Below are 19,865 nucleotides of genomic sequence, written 5' to 3' on the forward strand. Positions count from 1 at the left end.
ACCTTTAGAGTATCAAAAGCTTTTTCTGAACAACTAATCGGCCAATGATTTTTTCGATGTTCTCGTTTACTGAAACACCGATTAGTGTCTTTTTCAACAAAGAAATTTCGGCAACAGAGTTTTTGCAAAGCATTTGTCTGTCGATGACACGACCTCTTAGCAAGATTTTGGGTCAGTGACCTTTTGGCAACACTTTTCGGTCAATGATCTTCTTGTAACATTTTTCGGTCAATGATCTTTTTGAAACATTAATCGGTCAATGACCTTAAAGCACACTTTTTCGGTCATCAACCCCAATTAAGCAACCGCTTAACCGCGCTCTTCGATAGTACTAATAAAACATGCTGCTCAATGATGCCTCTAAAACATGCCGCTTTATGTATTCACGCAATTAATATATAGATTGTGATAACTTCAATGTATGTGAAAACTTCAAACTGCGCTGTCTAGGGAGAGATTTTCCCAATTTGATTAGTCCATAAATCAGACTGCTATTAAATTGAGTATCATTGAGACTATTCTCAAAACAGTCACTTATATTTCAGTAAATGTTCCCTGAGTACCCAATTTGGATTGCAACAAGGCGATACCCAGGTCTTTCTTTTTTCCCTAACCCGGATGCCTATAACAAAAGAAATCAATGAAAACCTTCCAAATCTTGATGGTATATCGATGACTGTATTCTTGCCGGAAGAGAGTAAGAAACATGTGAAACTCGGGAAATATTAACAAAGAGCGGACGAGACTTGTGGTTTGGATTAATGAAGGATAAGTGTCATCTAAGGTCAAAGGAAAACTTTTACACAAAAGAAGAGTTAAACGAAACAGCAACTCGGGCATTGACATAATAGTAGCTGCAACACGACAACCGAAAGTTGATGCGTCGTGTCTAAAGAAACGGATCCAACAACTGCACATTTGGATGATCCGCAGCATACTTTGCACATTTGGATGATCCGTTGAATTTATTTCTCCAAACCAGGTACAACAAATTGGCAGAACTAGTTGCTGATCCAAAGGGTTTAGCAATGTGGCAACAAGCAGCACCAAAATACAGGAAGCAATTGGCAACATTACCTATTCCAGCACTCGGCTTACATCTTGTGAAATCCGAGTTCAGAGTGCATTGGAAAACCGACTAGTTTTCCACATGTACGAGACAGAGGAAACGTTGAATGTCCTTGGAATTAACGTTGCTTCTTGTCATAGCCGAGTTAACATAATGTCTCCTTATGATCGAAAGAAAAAAATTGTATCGGCTTGCACCACAGCTAACTTCTCGACCGTATCAGAACAGGAGAATCTATAGCCCGAGACCCATTTTAGGCAAGGAAATACACTTTTGCTAACTGTCAAAGCAGATCAACCCTCAGACCTGAACATTACTACAACCTCTCCTTCAATCTCGTCACTTTCAGATGCGGCAAATAGGTCTGGTTTCGCTCTAACAGCAGCCGACAAGAGACAAACATACCAGTATTTAAATAATAGCAGTTGGGAGGCTGACGGTGGCTATTAAACATACTGGAAAGATTGTGGTACAGTAGCCAGCATTGATTACCAGAACCTCGACTGGGATTGAAAGAATGAAAAACGCGAAAAATTGATTTTTTCACAAAAACATTCTCAAATGCGAGCTTTTTTGATTTCATTTTGTTGTTAGACATACTGCTGCTTCTTAATGAGAGGATTTGAGGGCCAGTATCAATACCAATAGCCATTACAGATGGTATGTAAGACTTATGAAAACAAAGTTCAAGTATCTAAAATTGTGCTTTATGGGTTGATCGCGTTTCCATTTTTAATTTTGTTTTTTGATACTGATTCTGTTGATTCTAGATTGTTAAAGGTTAAAACAAAACAAATTTTGATTCGACGAAGTAAAAAAGTCCGCTGTGAAAGCTAACTGAGATGAGGGCGGCTATTAGAAAGAAAATGAAATGTGCTTCCACTTCATTGATTCAGCTTTCGAAACATTTGGGATTTTCTCAAAGAATGCTCCGAACATTTTAAAAGGATTAGCAGTACTGGAACATAGCAGAAGCTTCCAACCCGTAGCGCTGTCAAAAGCTTTCAATCGCCTTCCTTAGATTGTTCTGATATGTCCAATGCGAGGACTGGCTAAGATGTTAGTAGTCCGTGTCTCGAATGCAAAAACTGGCTTTGGTTCACCCAACTAACAGGGATAACAAACTAATGAAAACGTCAGAATCAACAAGTAACGACGATTGCCTGAAGATTGAACTTTTGATTAAAAAATATGAGAAGGCTAAGAGAAACGAATCAAGATAAATGCATGGAGCCTAATGTTCAATTTGAACTTTGGATGACACCAATTGTTAAAAGGGACCAAGATTTACACTAATGTTTGTAAACTATGCGGTGTTCGCAATTCAACTAGTTGAACATTTGAGTTTAAGGTGTGAGTTGCTATAAACTAACAGGTGGTGAGTCGGTGAGTATGTCTCTGATCTCTTGCAGTAGATCCTCGAATCTGTCGTGGAAGAGTGCCATTGCCCATGGCTCACTGAAGTACACGTAGAAGTCAGAGATCAGTCCCTCGTTGAATCTAAAAACACAACAAAAACAGTTAGTTATCAATCACCTGGTCAACTCAACGCAATCATTCATTCAATTTAGTTTTTTGTTTTGATTTATGAAGAGCTAGAGACGATTGTAGAATTTGTTTTGGCCAGCTTCTCAAAATTGAAAAGGTAGTCAGAGTATTCCTAGCCCAGTGATCCGTATTTGCTGGAATATGACTCAACTGAGGATTCAATTGAAAGTAAAACAGACAAGGTGTGAAACTAAGGGAAAACAAAGCTGGCCAATAAAAATGACAACTAATTTACAGAAACCTACCGAGCCAATAAAGACAACATAGCCGCCAGATTGCTGGATTATAACTGCAAAACATGCTTGCGTACACTAGATCTTAGAAACAAACAAACATAGCTGGCAGATTGCCACAAAATAGCCACAATAGATTCGTAGATCGACGGTCTAAAAAAACAGTAAAAAAGACAGATAAAAAAACTCGTCTTTTCATTGAAGGCTGATCTGTTATATTTTGATTAAAAATCTGTATAAGTTATTGCTGCCTCTATTAGCTGATCTCAAATAACCTTCATTTAGAGTGACACATACCCATTTGACCTTATCTCTTTGAATTGAAGTAAATAACAGTCAATTTCAAAGTGAGGAAGTCATTTTTGAGAGTGAGGTAAGTCAAGTGTGACTAAAAATTTAATCACGCGCGTGAACAAAAAACTCGCTCCACTAAGAGCCAAAAATGACGTCACACATGCAATTCAGTTGAAATTGCATGAACGAATGAACAAAAAGTCGCTGTGACGTCATATGGTCGTAACAAAAGTCATGACGACGAAATAAAAAAACAAAGCAGGACAAGTCCTGACGTACAATTCAAAGAATTTTCATTGACTAAACAAAAAACTAGACCTAGAACGGACTATGAGTGAATTGGTAGAACCATTTAGAAAAAAATCCGATCAAAAAAATCGAAAAAAAAACAGAAAAAAAATCACAGCGAAGTTGCCGCATGTGAACAAAAAACCACTAGCGAGAAAGCGATTTTTTGTTCAAACACCGTTTTCTCACTCTACTTTAAATTTACAGCGAAAAAAAATTCACATCGCAAAACCACTCGCTTTTTCGCTCCACTTCCTGTTTCGGCGTGACCAAAATCACTACTCCAAATTGACTTCAAAAATGAAAATGTGTGAACAGATCTTAAAAAAAAGACAGCGCACCAATACAATTCAAATTCTTTGAATTGTAAAAAACCAAGAGAAGGCCAATAATAGCCCCAGCTATCGCTGTGCGGCTATTAAAAATAAATGGACAAAATTATCGATGTCAGTTGCTAAAATACTTTCAAAAAATATTGCTGTTAATTAGCGGAAGAAGTGATTCTGTGAGATCAGAGGACAAAACAAAAATATTAGCAGAACAGTTCCTGAACTACAAATCGCACATTTCTCATTGACCAAATTCTAAGTTGTCATATAGAAAATGAAGGAAAAAGCTTTAGGAATAAGAGATCTATTGAAATAAGATGTACGAGATTTCAAAAAACAAAAACTCTAACCCTCAAAAACAAGAGCATTTAAGTTTTCGGCACCGTTTAGATCCACCCTGGTGATCTTCAATGAGTGAAGGGTTTCCAATTTTTAATTTTCCTTAAGTGGGTTCAGAAGTTATTTTTTGACCGAAGCAAGTCCAAAAACGCAATCGACCTAAAAGCTTGTACAAAATTAGTATTAAATGACGTCATGCAGACAAATTGAAGTGCTCGGCAGTACGAAATCAAACAGTCTCAAAATTCATCCACGGAGACGGCGAATTAAAAAACTACAATTAGATCAATAATAACCTCGATATCTCTTCGCGTCTATTAATAACAAAACAACAGGCCAAAAAATGCTAAACATGAAAAATAGTTGAAAATCCTCCAAATTATTGTGGCTCCTTTTAGATACCAGAATATTTCACAATAATCTCTAAACATTCCAAAAGTTACTACTATAGTCTATTAAAACCTTTTAAGCAACAAACAGTTTAAAGCAAAATATGCCCGGCGGATTGACTGAAATGGCCACCATTGATTCTTATAACCCAGATTAGGAGTGAAAGAAAAAAGTGCTAACTAATATTATTTCAATTGGTTGTTAGACATGCTCCTCCTAAATGAGAGGATTCAGGGACCAGTATCACTACCAATTGTCATTAAAGATGGTAACTAAGAACAAAGTTCAAGTAGCGGGTATCTAAAATTAGACTTTAATGGTTCCTCCCCGTTTCTATTTTTGATTTCTTTATTGATACTGATTTTGTTCACTTTAGATTGAGTTGCTCAGCAACTGCTGTTTAAAAGCACTTTGAGCAGAATGAGAGAAGAAACATAGCCGGCAGATTGCCGGAAAATAGCCGCGATAGACGCTTGTGGCCTTCCATGAATTGAAACAACTAAAGAAATAAGATAGACAGATCAACCAGCAGTCCTTTAATAGACCACTAGACTTTTTAGGTTAGATTCGGACTGTCAATTGTATGACACATACGGTCTATAAGGAGAGCTTTTTCAAAATTGATATTCGAAATCAAAAACTCAAGACTAATATTCAAAAATTAGGGCATATAAGTTTGCAACTACTTAGGTGCACACTATTGATTTTTATTAGAAATGTTCATAAAATTTAAAGTTTCATAAGTGAGTTCAGAGGTCATTTTTTGAGTGAAGTAAGTCACGCAATTGACCTAAAAACAGACATGACGTCACGCACACAAATTTTAATTGCAGAGCATTAGAAGTCACTGAAGTCAATTCCAAGAAGTAAATTCCAAGAAGTCAGGTCGTAAGAATCATCGATGGAGACGAATTAAAAAACATAGCCGGAAGAATTCCGGAAGCGACTCGAAGCGTCAGAACTTCACAAACAAAACCGTAAATGCAGCGGAAGCCATTACCATTTGTATTAAACCATTCACTCATTACCTCCCCAGGTCTCATCTAAAATTTGGTGACTTAAACCACTGTTACCAAGAGAAACAAAAAGCAGCAAATTTTTATATTATTGAAAACGTTTGGTAACGTTAAAAGGTCCGAAATAATTAATATGGTCAAAATACTGATAGGCTGAAAAAGCTCATAGGGCCCTATAATGATTTCATGATTCTAATCTCAAAGATCGCGAAAGCAAACGGCAGAAGATAATCTTAGAAACTAAGTTAAATCTTTTCAAAAAAAAAGAATGCTCAAAGTTAAGAATCAGAAAACCACAACAATTACACTTCTAATCACTGCAATTAAGAAAAAAGGAGCATATACTTCTTGCTTGTACATAGGCTAGACAACATGGTTTCATACTAATTCAAAAATTAAATTGATCAGAAAAGACATAAGCAGCAGAGGAATATTCAAGGGCAAATAATCGTTTAAATTAAAACCAAGGCCGGAAGAAAGTTGCAGTAACCATTAATAAGTGGATCTTTTGGAAAAAGTCTTGCTCGCAGACTCTCAGTACTGCCTTATGTTGAATGAAATCAATTGCAAACCAGAGAAATGACGAAAATCTAAGAAAAAGCTGAAATCATTCAATTTTTTAACAACTGACAAAATCAATATACCGAAAATAAATGTAGGTAACAGCCCAAAGCTAGAATGATACTGACTAGAATGTGAAGAATATGGACACAAGGTAATGAACACCGTAACAAAATGACACTCTTGATTTTTGGAAGTTAAAAATCAAATTTAGAAAAATCAAGAAAAACGAATACATCTCATCATTAAGCATTCGAGACAAAGAAAAGATAACGAGCCATCCGATACAAAGATCTATCCCCTTGAAGAGAACTCAAAAAACTTAACGCCGAAAATACGAAAAATCGGAACATTTTGCAAAAAAATGGTCAAAAAAACTTTTAAGACTGCATTTGTGAAAAAGTTTTAACTATTTTCCAAAAACTTAACGCCAAAAAATGATTGAATTTTTATTGAAACGAAATTAAAGTCCATCATGTTGCACAAAAAGATTATTTCTAGTAATTAAAACCAAAAAAAAAAACAAAAAAATCGGAAAAAATCTACCAAAATCGGATTCTCATATGTACAATTTTATAAAAACAAAATTACATCGAGGTAGAAAGAGGCCTTGAGTATATGAATTATCAAAAGGAAGTTGCCTTATGAACGGATTTTTGACAAAAAGACGGTTAAAAGATCCAAAAATGAAGAAATTAATAGAAAAAAGCCAAAAAATAACTAAAAAATCAAGATTTATGTGCCAATTTTGAACTTGAAACGCATCTTCAGGCTCTACAAAACACTGTGGTATCAATTTCCGAGGTCGACATTTCAATATAGCATCGAACAAAAATTATTTCCGCAAAAAAACCAAATTACAAGCAAAAAACTGGGCCACTTAGACGAAAAAACGGCTAAAAACTTATCTATATGTGCCATTCAGTCAAAAACTACTTTTCAAAGTCAAAAAGTCATTCACTAAACGCGGCGCATGATCAAAAAACTTCTCTCGCTCAGAAAAAATTAGTTCACACGGCAATTTTACTCACTTTCACTTTTACATCAAAACAGCGTCTGATAGAATATACTTCCGGTTAAAAAAAAACCTTAAGAAAACCAATACTCCTCTTCGAGTCGTAAAAAAACCACGATGTCCCCAATAATAGCCGCTATCGCTTCGCGGCAATTAATAATACTAGCCTAGAGAAGTCAATAAGCAAAATGTTGAAAAAGCGGCAAATGAGGAAACAAATTTTTATTCGACGAAGTCAAACAATACTCCTCTTCGAGTCTCATTCGAAGAGAGCACCCAATACTATTCAAATTCTTTGAATTTTAAAACAAAGACCGAGCTCCCCCGATATAACTTCGGGCAGCTATTATTAAATTTCTGAGTATGAGAATAATACCTGGAAACCATTTTGTTGAGCATTTTCTCGTTTTTGCCGTAGAGACTAATGAGATTGGCACATGGAATTGGCTCACTGCTCACACATGTGATGGATTCGACTGTGTTGTATGCATTCACGTGCACCATAAAGTACCCACCATCAACACCCGAGAGAGAACCAGTCACATATTCTTTGCCCTGTCAAAGCATAGATTAGATAATGTTACAGAGATTACCGGCATTTTTTAATTCTGCGTTTTGCTCTTCAAAATTTCGCTTACGTTTCAGAACGTTCTGGATTTAAGACATTCTGAAGACCCAGAATATTGAAAATCAGCGCCATGAGCTGATAGTTCCTGCAGTTTAGTTGTGGAAGTATTTGTTCCATACATCAGAACTAGCAGGCCCGCAAAAGTATAACAAGATCATTTGAAAAATAGAAGTTTTAAAATTCATTTTATTTCTACCACCTTGGGCTGGAACACATGCCCCTCGTTCAACAGCCATAGGTATTACGTTACGTTACCGATGTGTTTGGTTTAGCATAATACCTCCAAGTCCCAGCAATTTTGTGTTCAACTTTTTTCGGCTTTGCTGACCCTTATAATTAGGGAGCGCTAAGACTTGTACAGATAACGAAATTCTACATGGTGTCGTAGCGTAACGCATGTAATACGTTAGGCTGCATTTTTAAGGAGCGTAAAAAAGAGAAGAAACAAGATATGGAGGGAGAGAAAACAAAAAAAAGAAAAGAAAGACAGAAAGGAATGAGAAAAAGAAACGAAAGGGCGAAACGAGACAGAAGACAAAGGAAAGACAGAAAAAAGAAAAAGGGCAGCAAAACAGAACAGAAGAAAAAGAGAGAAAAGAAAGACAGAAAAGACAAAAGAAAGAGAAAAAAGACAGAAAAGGAAGGAAGAGAAAGAGAGAAAAGCAAGATAAAACGAGAGAAAAAATGACCGAAAAAATAGAGAGAAAAGATGGGTGGACGAAAGAGGAAAAAGTCAAAAAACACAAATGAAACAGAGAAAGGGAAAAGAAAAAAAGGACAGAAAAGAAAGATAAAAGAAAGACAAACAACAGAGAGAAAATAAATCGAGAAACGAAAGACAGAAAAGAGACAAAAGACAGAAAAGCAAGAAAAGAGAAAAGCAAGAGAGAAGTAAGAGAGAAAAACGAGAGAAAAGGCGAAAGGAGAAAAAGAAGAGAAAGAGGGAGCAGAAAGAAACAAATGAGAAAAAAAAGGAAAGAGTTAAAAGAAAGAGAGAAAATAGACAGAATTGAAAGACAGGAAAGAGAAACGCAAGATAAAAGAAAAGAAATCAAGAGAGAAAGGAAAGACAGAAAAAACACAAAAGAGCGGTAGAAAAAAGAAAAACATAAAGGAAAGAGAAAAGAACGAGAAAATAAAGAAACGACAGAGGAACGAAAGAGAAAACGAATACAGAACAGAAAAAGGAAAACAACAGAAAGCAAAACAGAGAGAAGAAAGAAGAAAGAACCGAGAAAAAAAGAGAACGAGAGAGACAGAAAAAAACAAAAAACTAAAAGAGAAAGAAAATACTATCAGAAAGAAATGAGAGAAAAGAAAAATCAAAGACAGAAAAGAAAGAAAGAAAAGTGAGCGAGACAATAAAGAGAGAAGCTAAACAGGAACAAAAGAGAGAAAGGTTGAGAAAAAAAGGCAGAAAACAACAGAAAAGAGAAAACAAAGAGAAAAGAAAAGCAAAGAAAGAGTACAGTAAGACAGAAAAGAAATAGAAAGGAAAGAGGAAAGAACGACAAGCTAAAGAGAGGAACGAAAAAGAGAAAAACCATTAAGAAACTAAAAGGAGAAAAGAAAGAATAAAAAAGAGAAAAGAAACGCAGACAAGTACAGAAAAAGACAGAAAAAAAAGCAGAACGACAAAAAAGACGAGAGAGAAAAGCAAAACAAAAGGAGAGATAAAGAAAGGAAAAAAGAAAGAGAAAAGAATGTGAAAGGAAAGATAAAAAGCAGAAGAGACAGAGAAAAAGAAATATAACCAAAAACAAAACAAATGAAGGAGAAAATTAAAAAAAGAAGGAGCAAAGGAAGAAAGAAACGGAAGAGAAAAGATCTTCCTTCGAAAGTAAAAAAGAAAAATAGACCGAATTCTTCACGGCCTAACTTTTGAAAAAAAACTGGCAACAAAAGATTCAGTTAATTAAACTTCAGTTGTTCAAAACTTTTATGAGACTGAGATCAAGCAAAACTGAAAAGAGAAGAAGCAAAAGATTGTTTAAAAATTGGTCACGCAAACATTCAGCGTAAAAAGTTCAGATTAAAAACATTCGCGGCTATCTAGTCATTGCATAAATTACTTTTCGGTCACTGACTTTTTGACAATGAGAGCTTTTCGTTCATAGGCAGCTTTTCCAAAAATGAACCATTTTTACATTCAGTATTCAGTCATCGACCTTTACGGCATAGGTAACTTTTCGGTCATTTACTTTTTGGCAAGGTCAAGTTTTCGGTCATTGACCTTTTTCAGAATACATGCGAATCAAAACCCTTTGATGTATATTTAAGAGGCCTTAAAACATGTGAAGATTAGAAGCGTAAACATAAAAGTATAGGTATTCGAATTATTTTTATTATGTAGATTGATACAAGAAAGATGGTGACAGGAGAAAGGCATGGTGCACAAAAAATTGTGAAAAAAGGATGGAATTGGAGAAAGTGGAAACGGATGCGACGTTAATGGACAAAAATCCCGATAAATATTGCGCTTTTGCCTCTTAACTCACGGACCCCGGTTCGAATCCGACTGTTGCCAGTCGCTTTTTGCCGAAAAGCATGTTTAGGGGCTGTTAAAACATGTAAAGATTAGGAGCTTAAACATGGTGCCTTTTATGTCGACACTGAATTAATATATAGATATAGATGACAGCTTTTCGGTCATAGGCAGCTTTTCGAACAATGAACCATTTTTACATTCAGTATTCAGTCATTGACCTTTACGGCATAGGTAACTTTTCGGTTATTTACTTTTTGGCAAGGTCAAGTTTTCGGTCCTTGACCTTTTTCAAAATACATCCGAATCAAAACGCTTTGATGTATATTTAAGAGGCCTTAAAACATGTGAAGATTAGGAGCTTAAATATGGTGGTATAGGTATTCGAATAAATTTTAATATGTAGATTGATACAAGATAGATAGTGACAGGAGAATGGCAAGAAGCACAAAAAATTGTGAAAGGAGGGAATTGGAGAAAGTAGAAACGGATGCGACGTTAATGGACAAAAATCCCGATAAATACCCGGCTTATCTGTTTCTTAGCTCAACTCATTGCGCTTTTGACTCTGAACTCACATACCCCGGTTCGAATCCGACTGTTGCCAGTCGCTTTTTGCCGAAAAGCATGTTTAGGGGCTGTCAAAACATGTAAAGATTAGGAGCTTAAACATGGTGCCTTTTATGTTGACACTGAATTAATAAAAACGCGGCTCATCTGTTTCTTAGCTCAACTCATTGCTCTTTTGACTCTGAACTCACATACCCCGGTTCGAATCCAACTGTTGCCAGTCGCTTTTTGCCGAAAAGCATGTTTAGGGGCTGTTAAAACATGTAAAGATTAGGAGCTTAAACATGGTGCCTTTCATGTCGACACTGAATTATTATATAGATATAGATGACAGCTTTTCGGTCATAGGCAGCTTTTCGAACAATCAACCATTTTTACATTCAGTATTCACTCACAGACCTTTACGGCATAGGTAATTTTTCGGTCATTTACTATATGGCAAGGTCAATTTTGCGGTCATTGACCTTTTTCAGAATACGTGCGAATCAAAACGCTTTGATGTATATTTAAGAGGCCTTAAAACATGTGAAGATTAGAAGCGTAAACATAAAAGTATAGGTATTCGAATTATTTTTATTATGTAGATTGATACAAGATAGATGGTGACAGGAGAAAGGCATGGTGCACAAAAAATTGTGAAAAAAGGACGGAATTGGAGAAAGTGGAAACGGATGCGACGTTAATGGACAAAAATCCCGATAAATACGCGGCTCATCTGTTTCTTAGCTCAACTCATTGCGCTTTTGCCTCTAAACTCACGGACGCCGGTTCGAATCCGACTGTTGCCAGTCGCTTTTTGCCGAAAAGCATGTTTAGGGGCTGTTAAAACATGTAAAGATTAGGAGCTTAAACATGGTGCCTTTTATGTCGACACTGAATTAATATATAGATATAGATGACAGCTTTGCGGTCATAGGCAGCTTTTCGAACAATGAACCATTTTTACATCCAGTATTCAGTCATTGACCTTTACGGCATAGGTAACTTTTCGGTTATTTACTTTTTGGCAAGGTCAAGTTTTCGGTCTTTGACCTTTTTCAAAATACATCCGAATCAAAACGCTTTGATGTATATTTAAGAGGCCTTAAAACATGTGAAGATTAGGAGCTTAAATATGGTGGTATAGGTATTCGACTAATTTTTAATATGTAGATTGATACAAGATAGATAGTGACAGGAGAATGGCAAGAAGCACAAAAAATTGTGAAAGGAGGGAATTGGAGAAAGTAGAAACGGATGCGACGTTAATGGACAAAAATCCCGATAAATACCCGGCTTATCTGTTTCTTAGCTCAACTCATTGCGCTTTTGACTCTGAACTCACATACCCCGGTTCGAATCCGACTGTTGCCAGTCGCTTTTTGCCGAAAAGCATGTTTAGGGGCTGTCAAAACATGTAAAGATTAGGAGCTTAAACATGGTGCCTTTTATGTTGACACTGAATTAATAAAAACGCGGCTCATCTGTTTCTTAGCTCAACTCATTGCTCTTTTGACTCTGAACTCACATACCCCGGTTCGAATCCAACTGTTGCCAGTCGCTTTTTGCCGAAAAGCATGTTTAGGGGCTGTTAAAACATGTAAAGATTAGGAGCTTAAACATGGTGCCTTTCATGTCGACACTGAATTATTATATAGATATAGATGACAGCTTTGCGGTCATAGGCAGCTTTTCGAACAATGAACCATTTTTACATCCAGTATTCAGTCATTGACCTTTACGGCATAGGTAACTTTTCGGTTATTTACTTTTTGGCAAGGTCAAGTTTTCGGTCTTTGACCTTTTTCAAAATACATCCGAATCAAAACGCTTTGATGTATATTTAAGAGGCCTTAAAACATGTGAAGATTAGGAGCTTAAATATGGTGGTATAGGTATTCGACTAATTTTTAATATGTAGATTGATACAAGATAGATAGTGACAGGAGAATGGCAAGAAGCACAAAAAATTGTGAAAGGAGGGAATTGGAGAAAGTAGAAACGGATGCGACGTTAATGGACAAAAATCCCGATAAATACCCGGCTCATCTGTTTCTTAGCTCAACTCATTGCGCTTTTGACTCTGAACTCACATACCCCGGTTCGAATCCGACTGTTGCCAGTCGCTTTTTGCCGAAAAGCATGTTTAGGGGCTGTCAAAACATGTAAAGATTAGGAGCTTAAACATGGTGCCTTTTATGTTGACACTGAATTAATAAATACGCGGCTCATCTGTTTCTTAGCTCAACTCATTGCTCTTTTGACTCTGAACTCACATACCCCGGTTCGAATCCAACTGTTGCCAGTCGCTTTTTGCCGAAAAGCATGTTTAGGGGCTGTTAAAACATGTAAAGATTAGGAGCTTAAACATGGTGCCTTTCATGTCGACACTGAATTATTATATAGATATAGATGACAGCTTTTCGGTCATAGGCAGCTTTTCGAACAATGAACCTTTTTTACATTCAGTATTCACTCATAGACCTTTACGGCATAGGTAATTTTTCGGTCATTTACTATATGGCAAGGTCAAGTTTTCGGTCATTGACCTTTTTCAAAATACATGCGAATCAAAACGCTTTGATGTATATTTAAGAGGCCTTAAAACATGTGAAGATTAGGAGCGTAAACATAAAAGTATAGGTATTCGAATTATTTTTATTATGTAGATTGATACAAGATAGATAGTGACAGGAGAAAGGCATGGAGAACAAAAAAATGTGAAGGACGGAATTGGAGAAAGTCGAAACGGATGCGACGTTAATTGACAAAAATCCCGATAAATACGCGGCTCATCTGTTTCTTAGCTCAACTCATTGCGCTTTTGCCTCTTAACTCACAGACCCCGGTTCGAATCCGACTGTTGCCAGTCGCTTTTTGCCGAAAAGCATGTTTAGGGGCTGTTAAAACATGTAAAGATTAGGAGCTTAAACATGGTGCCTTTTATGTCGACACTGAATTAATATATAGATTAGCTTGAACATGACATATAGACAGCAACAGTAGTGGAAAAAACAAGGGATCCAGCCACCAGTAAAATTTGACCCTTTCTCCATACGCTAATCGCGCATGTCGAATCGGGCCAAATTTTACTGCTTACTGGATCCCTTGTTTTTTCCACTACTATATATTAACTCTATATTCAAATAAAAAAATCTATCATTATTCTATGAATTAGTCTATGAATGATTTTCACCCTTATTTATTCTAGATCTAGCATCTATTAAGAAAAAAAGGGATCAATCTACTTCACAGATAAATTAAAGAAGAAGAATTAGTTTATTTGAATTTTATACTTATAAACATGCTCTCTGAATTGATTTCTAGTATGACCACATCTATATCTATGAAGATAAAAACATAGTCTACATTTCCTATTTCTAAATCTATATAGTGATATATGTTTATAAACATTACACATACTACATACTAGATATTAATCGGGATCAGAAAAATGACATCCCAAATGTTCTATATAATCTTTCACTTTAACCATATTTTTACATACATAACAAGAATATTCTAATTCTTTACAATTATTACAACATTCTTTCCAAGATTTATTTTTACACTTATCACGCTTCATTTTTTACTTTCGAAAAATAATTTTTTCCAAAATTTTCCCTAAATAAATACATCATGTCTCAATCAACTAATACTAGTGTCATAAACTTCTGCGATGTGTGTAAATTATCCTTTGAAACAAAGAAGGGTTTATACAGACATCAATCATAGGATCTTAAACATAAGGAACTATTGGAGAAAATGTTTGAGTCTGAAGAAGAAGAAATCTCGGAGAGGGTGTATAATCCGGATGAAGATGATTATATTATTAAAACTAAAACAGAAACTAAAACTAAAACTAAAACAGAAACTAAATCAGAAACAAACTGAAAACAATATCTATTCTAAGATTAGGTTTATATGTAAAGAATGTCATGAAGAATTTAGAAGTAAAGTAGCTCTAACTACTCATTCATATAGTCACAATCGCATGTATCTAGAAAACACAGAAGACTTCGATATAAACTCAAGTCAGAAGAACATGAGAGAAATTTATATTACAGATAAAGGTGGGAATTACATTGAAGATATAGGTGAAGCAACTAATTACTCTTTAGAAGAAATTATAAACTGTTAACAGTTCAGAAAAGTTAAGAGTTTTAAATATAAGATCACGGCCGAATGTGATTATAAGAAGAGAACCAAAGAAGTTAAAACTACTAAAATATTCTTCAATACTGATTATATTAATAATAATGCAATATATGAATATGGTGACTTCAATCGGTGGCTAGATTTCGAAAAAGAAATATATGAAGGCTATGGTTATGATTTCGAGTTTCTTGGGATAAGAAGTATTCAGTTGAACATTGAACCAACTAAAGCATCTATTGGTAGTTATATAGATTTACCACCCGATCTCAAAAACTCTAAATCGATATTAAATATACGTAGTTATAAATATAATTGCTTACAACTAACTATAACTGCTTGGCTACATCCCGCCCCACACCATGCAACTCGAGAAAGTAAACATGTAGATAAACTAATTGAACCAGGACAACAACATGAAGATGATTTTGCTTATATAATAAGAATACAGAAATTATACAATATTAATATTTGGATATACACACCTTGTGGTAATGGTAAAATAGAATTCTTTAAACAAGTGAATGATTTTAAAAAAGATAGAAAAGATGTAAGAATACTAGTTTGGAGTAATGGTCATATAGAACACTGTGCCCTAATAAAAAATATAGAAACCCTGTTGGTTCGCCCAAATAAAAATAACATTATTATTGTGATAGGTGTACCTATCGGTTTAACTCACAAATTAAATATGATAAACACGAATGCAACAACTCATTCAAGACAGAGATTGTTTGCCCTAAGAAAAAACATATTACTTTTGTAAATGAACACAAACGTCAGAATTTAAAAAACATTATAACTGCTGATATAGAATGTTGCATTGTTGATCCACGATGTGGTTTCACAGATGTTACAACTAATGATTGTAAATATGTAATAGCCGAACATATTCCAATAGCTGTGGGCTACACCTGGCAAGGTAACTTCAAGCACTACTTCGGTCTAGGCTGCATCAAAAGATTTGCTACAGATCTATTAGAAATAGAAACAGAGAATAATTTCAAACATAATGAAAAGATGATATTCACAGAAGAAGATAAATTATATCATGAAACCAATAACACTTGTCATATCTGCAGCAAAACATGTATTAATAAAGTAAGAGATCACTGTCATGAAACTGGTAAATATAGAGGACCGGCATGTAAAATATGTAATCTAAGATACAAACAACAAAACTTCATTCCAGTAATATTCCATAATGGCTCTGGCTATGACTTCAACCTACTATACAGTGAACTCTTCAAACAGAATAAGGATAAAAGAAAAGTAGATAACATACCACTAGCTGCTGTTAAGTCTAAGATGTTTAGCATTGGTTGTCTTAAATTCTTAGATAGTTATAACTTCTTAGCTATGCCTCCAGATCAAATGGCAAAGATATACGGATGTAAAACTAAAACATTATATCCATATGAATACTTTGGTTTAGAGTCGTATAGTAGCAAAGCTACCTACCAAGAAGTTATAGGTTAAACTAAAAATAGAAGACTTCAAATCCTCACTACATAATAAATTACCAACACAAGAAGAAGTAGATAACTTTAATAAAGACAACAGTCATAAAACTGGTAAAGATCTAACTATAGAGTATTTACAGAATGATGTGGAAATATTAGATTACTGCATCAATGAATATGTTAAACTAAGTATGAAAGAATTCAAGCTCAATCCACTACATTACGTTAGTCTCCCGGGTTATAGTTTTGATTGTTGGTTAATGTCAAGCGGTGTTACATTAGATACATTACAAGATAAACAAATGTTAGATGATTTTGTTGAAGCAAAGAGAGGACGCATATGCGGTATAATGGGAGATAGGATAGTCAACAATCGGGGAACACGCTTCGCGGATGGTGAAACAGGGATGAAGTCCCGTAACAGAAATATCTGGTACATTGATGCAAACAATCTATACGGCTATGCAATGATGCAAAAGCTACCTTATAAGGACTTCCAGTTTACCACTACTACTCTTGATACTATATTAAATACTCCAGATGATAGTGATCGTAGTTACTATATAGGTTGTGATATTGATTATACTAATGAATGTAAAGAGAACAGAACAGTTAGCACTAATGCCTAATAAGAGAAAGATAAATGATAATGAATTAGGTTACAGAGAAAGAGATGGAGGCAAGGCAAGATCAGAGAAATTAATCTTAGACCAAAACAAGATTATATATGTAGAGATTATATACAAAACAATACTAACAAAAGAGCAACAGCTAAAACTGAAGCAGAAAAGGATGTACGGAAATTAATGAATAACTCATTATATGGAAAAATGTGCATGAATTCTCTACACTTCTTTCAAAGCAAGTTCTTGCATGATGAAGAAAAGATAACATTTAAGAACATAACTAGATATAGAAAATATAAAGAAAAAAATAGAATATGATTCTCCAGTATATGTAGGTGTTACTATCTTAGAATTAAGTAAATTACACATGTATGATGTATTCTATAATATTCTTCAACCATCTCTCAAAGATCTACAACTCCATTATATGGATACGGACAGTTTCTTATTAAGTTATAGTGGAGGTAAAGTTAGTGATGAGCATATGGACTTAATTAATCTAGACATACCTATAAAAACTAATAATAAAGTCCCCGGCAAGTTTAAGCATGAGCTAGGGAGTAGGATTTTTGAGGAATTTATAGAATTGTCCCCCAAAACATATAGCTTCCTAAAATTATCCTAAAAACACTAAAGAGAAAGGAATAAAGAAACATAATAATGCTAGGCACATAGATTATTATAATGCATTAATGAATAATACACAGAGAACAGTAAATGAAAGCAGAATACAAAAAGTTGGGGATAGCATGACAACAACAAAAACAAGTAAGATTAGTCTAAACACATTTGATGATAAAAGATTCTATGTAAATAATATTAAAAGCTATCCCCATGATGAGAATCCATATCTAAGCAGATTTAATAAAAAAGATTAATACTACTTCAACAGAGTTAGATAATAAAAATATTAATGATAATAAATATAATAAAGACTTGTTAGTAAATAATATTTTAGAACTAACCACTAATGATGATAGAAAGTTAATTGAAGCCTCTATTAGATTATATAATGATCTGTAAAGCAGTTTCACCCATCTGCAAAGCAGTTTCACCCATCTATGAACAGACTCCGTCTATGGTTTACCGATTTATAAAGCTAAATAAAAAAATAAACTGGTTAACAATATCCTATACCTCCATTTATAAAATGATCAAATTGACCCCCAGGTTTAGCAGTTAGTACATTATAGACCATCATCTTTCCCAGATATATTCCTAAATCACTATTCCCCCTAGTTAATTTATTTTTACCATATTCTAAAAATTTTATTATACTGGTTTCCCTTTCATCTAAATATTTAGAATAACTTGAAATGATTAATTCATCATGCCAAGGATCCACGGCATGGTTGATAAAATCTTCCATAACCCGATATTGTTTTTCACAAGCCAAACATTTTTTTCAACTCGGAGTAGTTTTCATCAATAGAATTTTCATTATCCATTTTTTTCCTTTATTATAATTTTTCAATATATAAAAAATGACTAAACTAGAAACACTTATAAAATTAAATAATCTAGAAAAACAAAACAGAAAGAATAGATTAGAAGATAAATTAAAACAACAAGAATATTATGGTGAAATAGAAGAGTTATTTGATCCTTTAACTAAAACTTTAAATGCAAACAATGAACACAATCTAGCATTAAGTGAACAAACATTAAGGGCAATAGATTGGCAAAATCAAGAGTTATATAAACAAACTAAGATGATCCAGTAAGCTGGCTCCCAGTTTAATGAAGATTTAATGAAGTCCAACGACAAAGATGTAGAGAAAGCTCGAGATAAACCAGGACTTTTAGTAGATAAAGACACAGCTCAAATTATTAAATTAATGTCAGTTCAATCTAACCCCCAATTAAAGTTAAAGTTCGGAAATTTAGATATTGCTGAATTTGAAATGAACGGTGTTAAACTAATTTACCAAGAAAATGCTTTTTATAGTTAAGGATAATATATATGAATTGTCAGATCAGTTTATAAACTTTATTACTAACCCAAATATAAAATATGGTGAAATCGAGGAAGATGAAAACAAAATTAAAAGGTTTTTATTTGATATTGGATATGATTAAGGAAAAGGGGATAAAAGTGCTAGATATAGAGCAATAAAACGTATAATAGGGGTAAGAGATTATGTATATGGTAGGGGTTTAAATACCAACCCTAACCAACAAAGTTGCCACCACTACGTGGATCAGGGAACCTGCTTTGCAGATCCAAATAGTTTAATAGAAAGATTAGAATTATTAATAATAGAAACAAAAGCTGGTCATGATGGATTATATGATGAAATGCTAGATATATCTAAGCAATTATTATCTATGAATATTATTAATCAAGAGCAACTAGATAATTTTGTTTTTATTTATGGTAAATAGGTGAAACCATGACTACGTCCATAAAAAATGTGGAAAAACAACAACAACAACAACTATTAGCTAAAGAAGTATTTAGCCCTCAAATATCAAAGTTTAGAAGAGAAAGAATAATACCATTATATAAAGATGAAACATGGTCAGCTGATTTAATTGATAAGTCATCTCTAAGTAAATAAAATAATAATTATAAGCTTATATTAACTGTTATAGATATATTCACAAAATATGCATGGGCTATTCCATTGAAGAATAAATCTGGTTTATCTATAACTAATGGTTTTAAAATAGTATTAGGTGAAAGTCCACAGGGTGGCTCTGAAAGTAGAAAACCAGAAAAAAATTGGGTAGATAGAGGTAGTGAGTTTTACAATAAAACATTTGAATCTTTACTTAAAGAATATGAAACAAAACTATATTCTAATTATAGTGATTTAAAGGCTGTATTCATAGAGAGATTTAATAGAACATTATTACACATAATAAATAAACCTA

At 34.2% G+C, this 19,865-nt stretch overlaps 1 protein-coding gene across 1 annotated transcript in view; it reads right to left on the bottom strand.

The window, feature by feature from the left end:
* The window catches only part of LOC142348828 (cilia- and flagella-associated protein 61-like), a 141,501-nt gene that overhangs the window by 18,000 nt on the left and 103,636 nt on the right, over window positions 1-19,865 (bottom strand). The window contains exons 27-28 of the mRNA XM_075400355.1: window positions 7,459-7,637; window positions 2,443-2,569 (exon numbers count right to left, since the gene is read on the bottom strand). Coding sequence (XP_075256470.1) covers window positions 2,443-2,569; window positions 7,459-7,637 — 306 coding nt within the window. The remainder of the gene's footprint in view (window positions 1-2,442; window positions 2,570-7,458; window positions 7,638-19,865) is intronic.

The sequence above is a fragment of the Convolutriloba macropyga genome, chromosome 10, assembly GCF_964194025.1.
Source record: "Convolutriloba macropyga chromosome 10, txConMacr16.3, whole genome shotgun sequence".
NCBI lineage: Eukaryota > Metazoa > Xenacoelomorpha > Acoela > Convolutidae > Convolutriloba > Convolutriloba macropyga.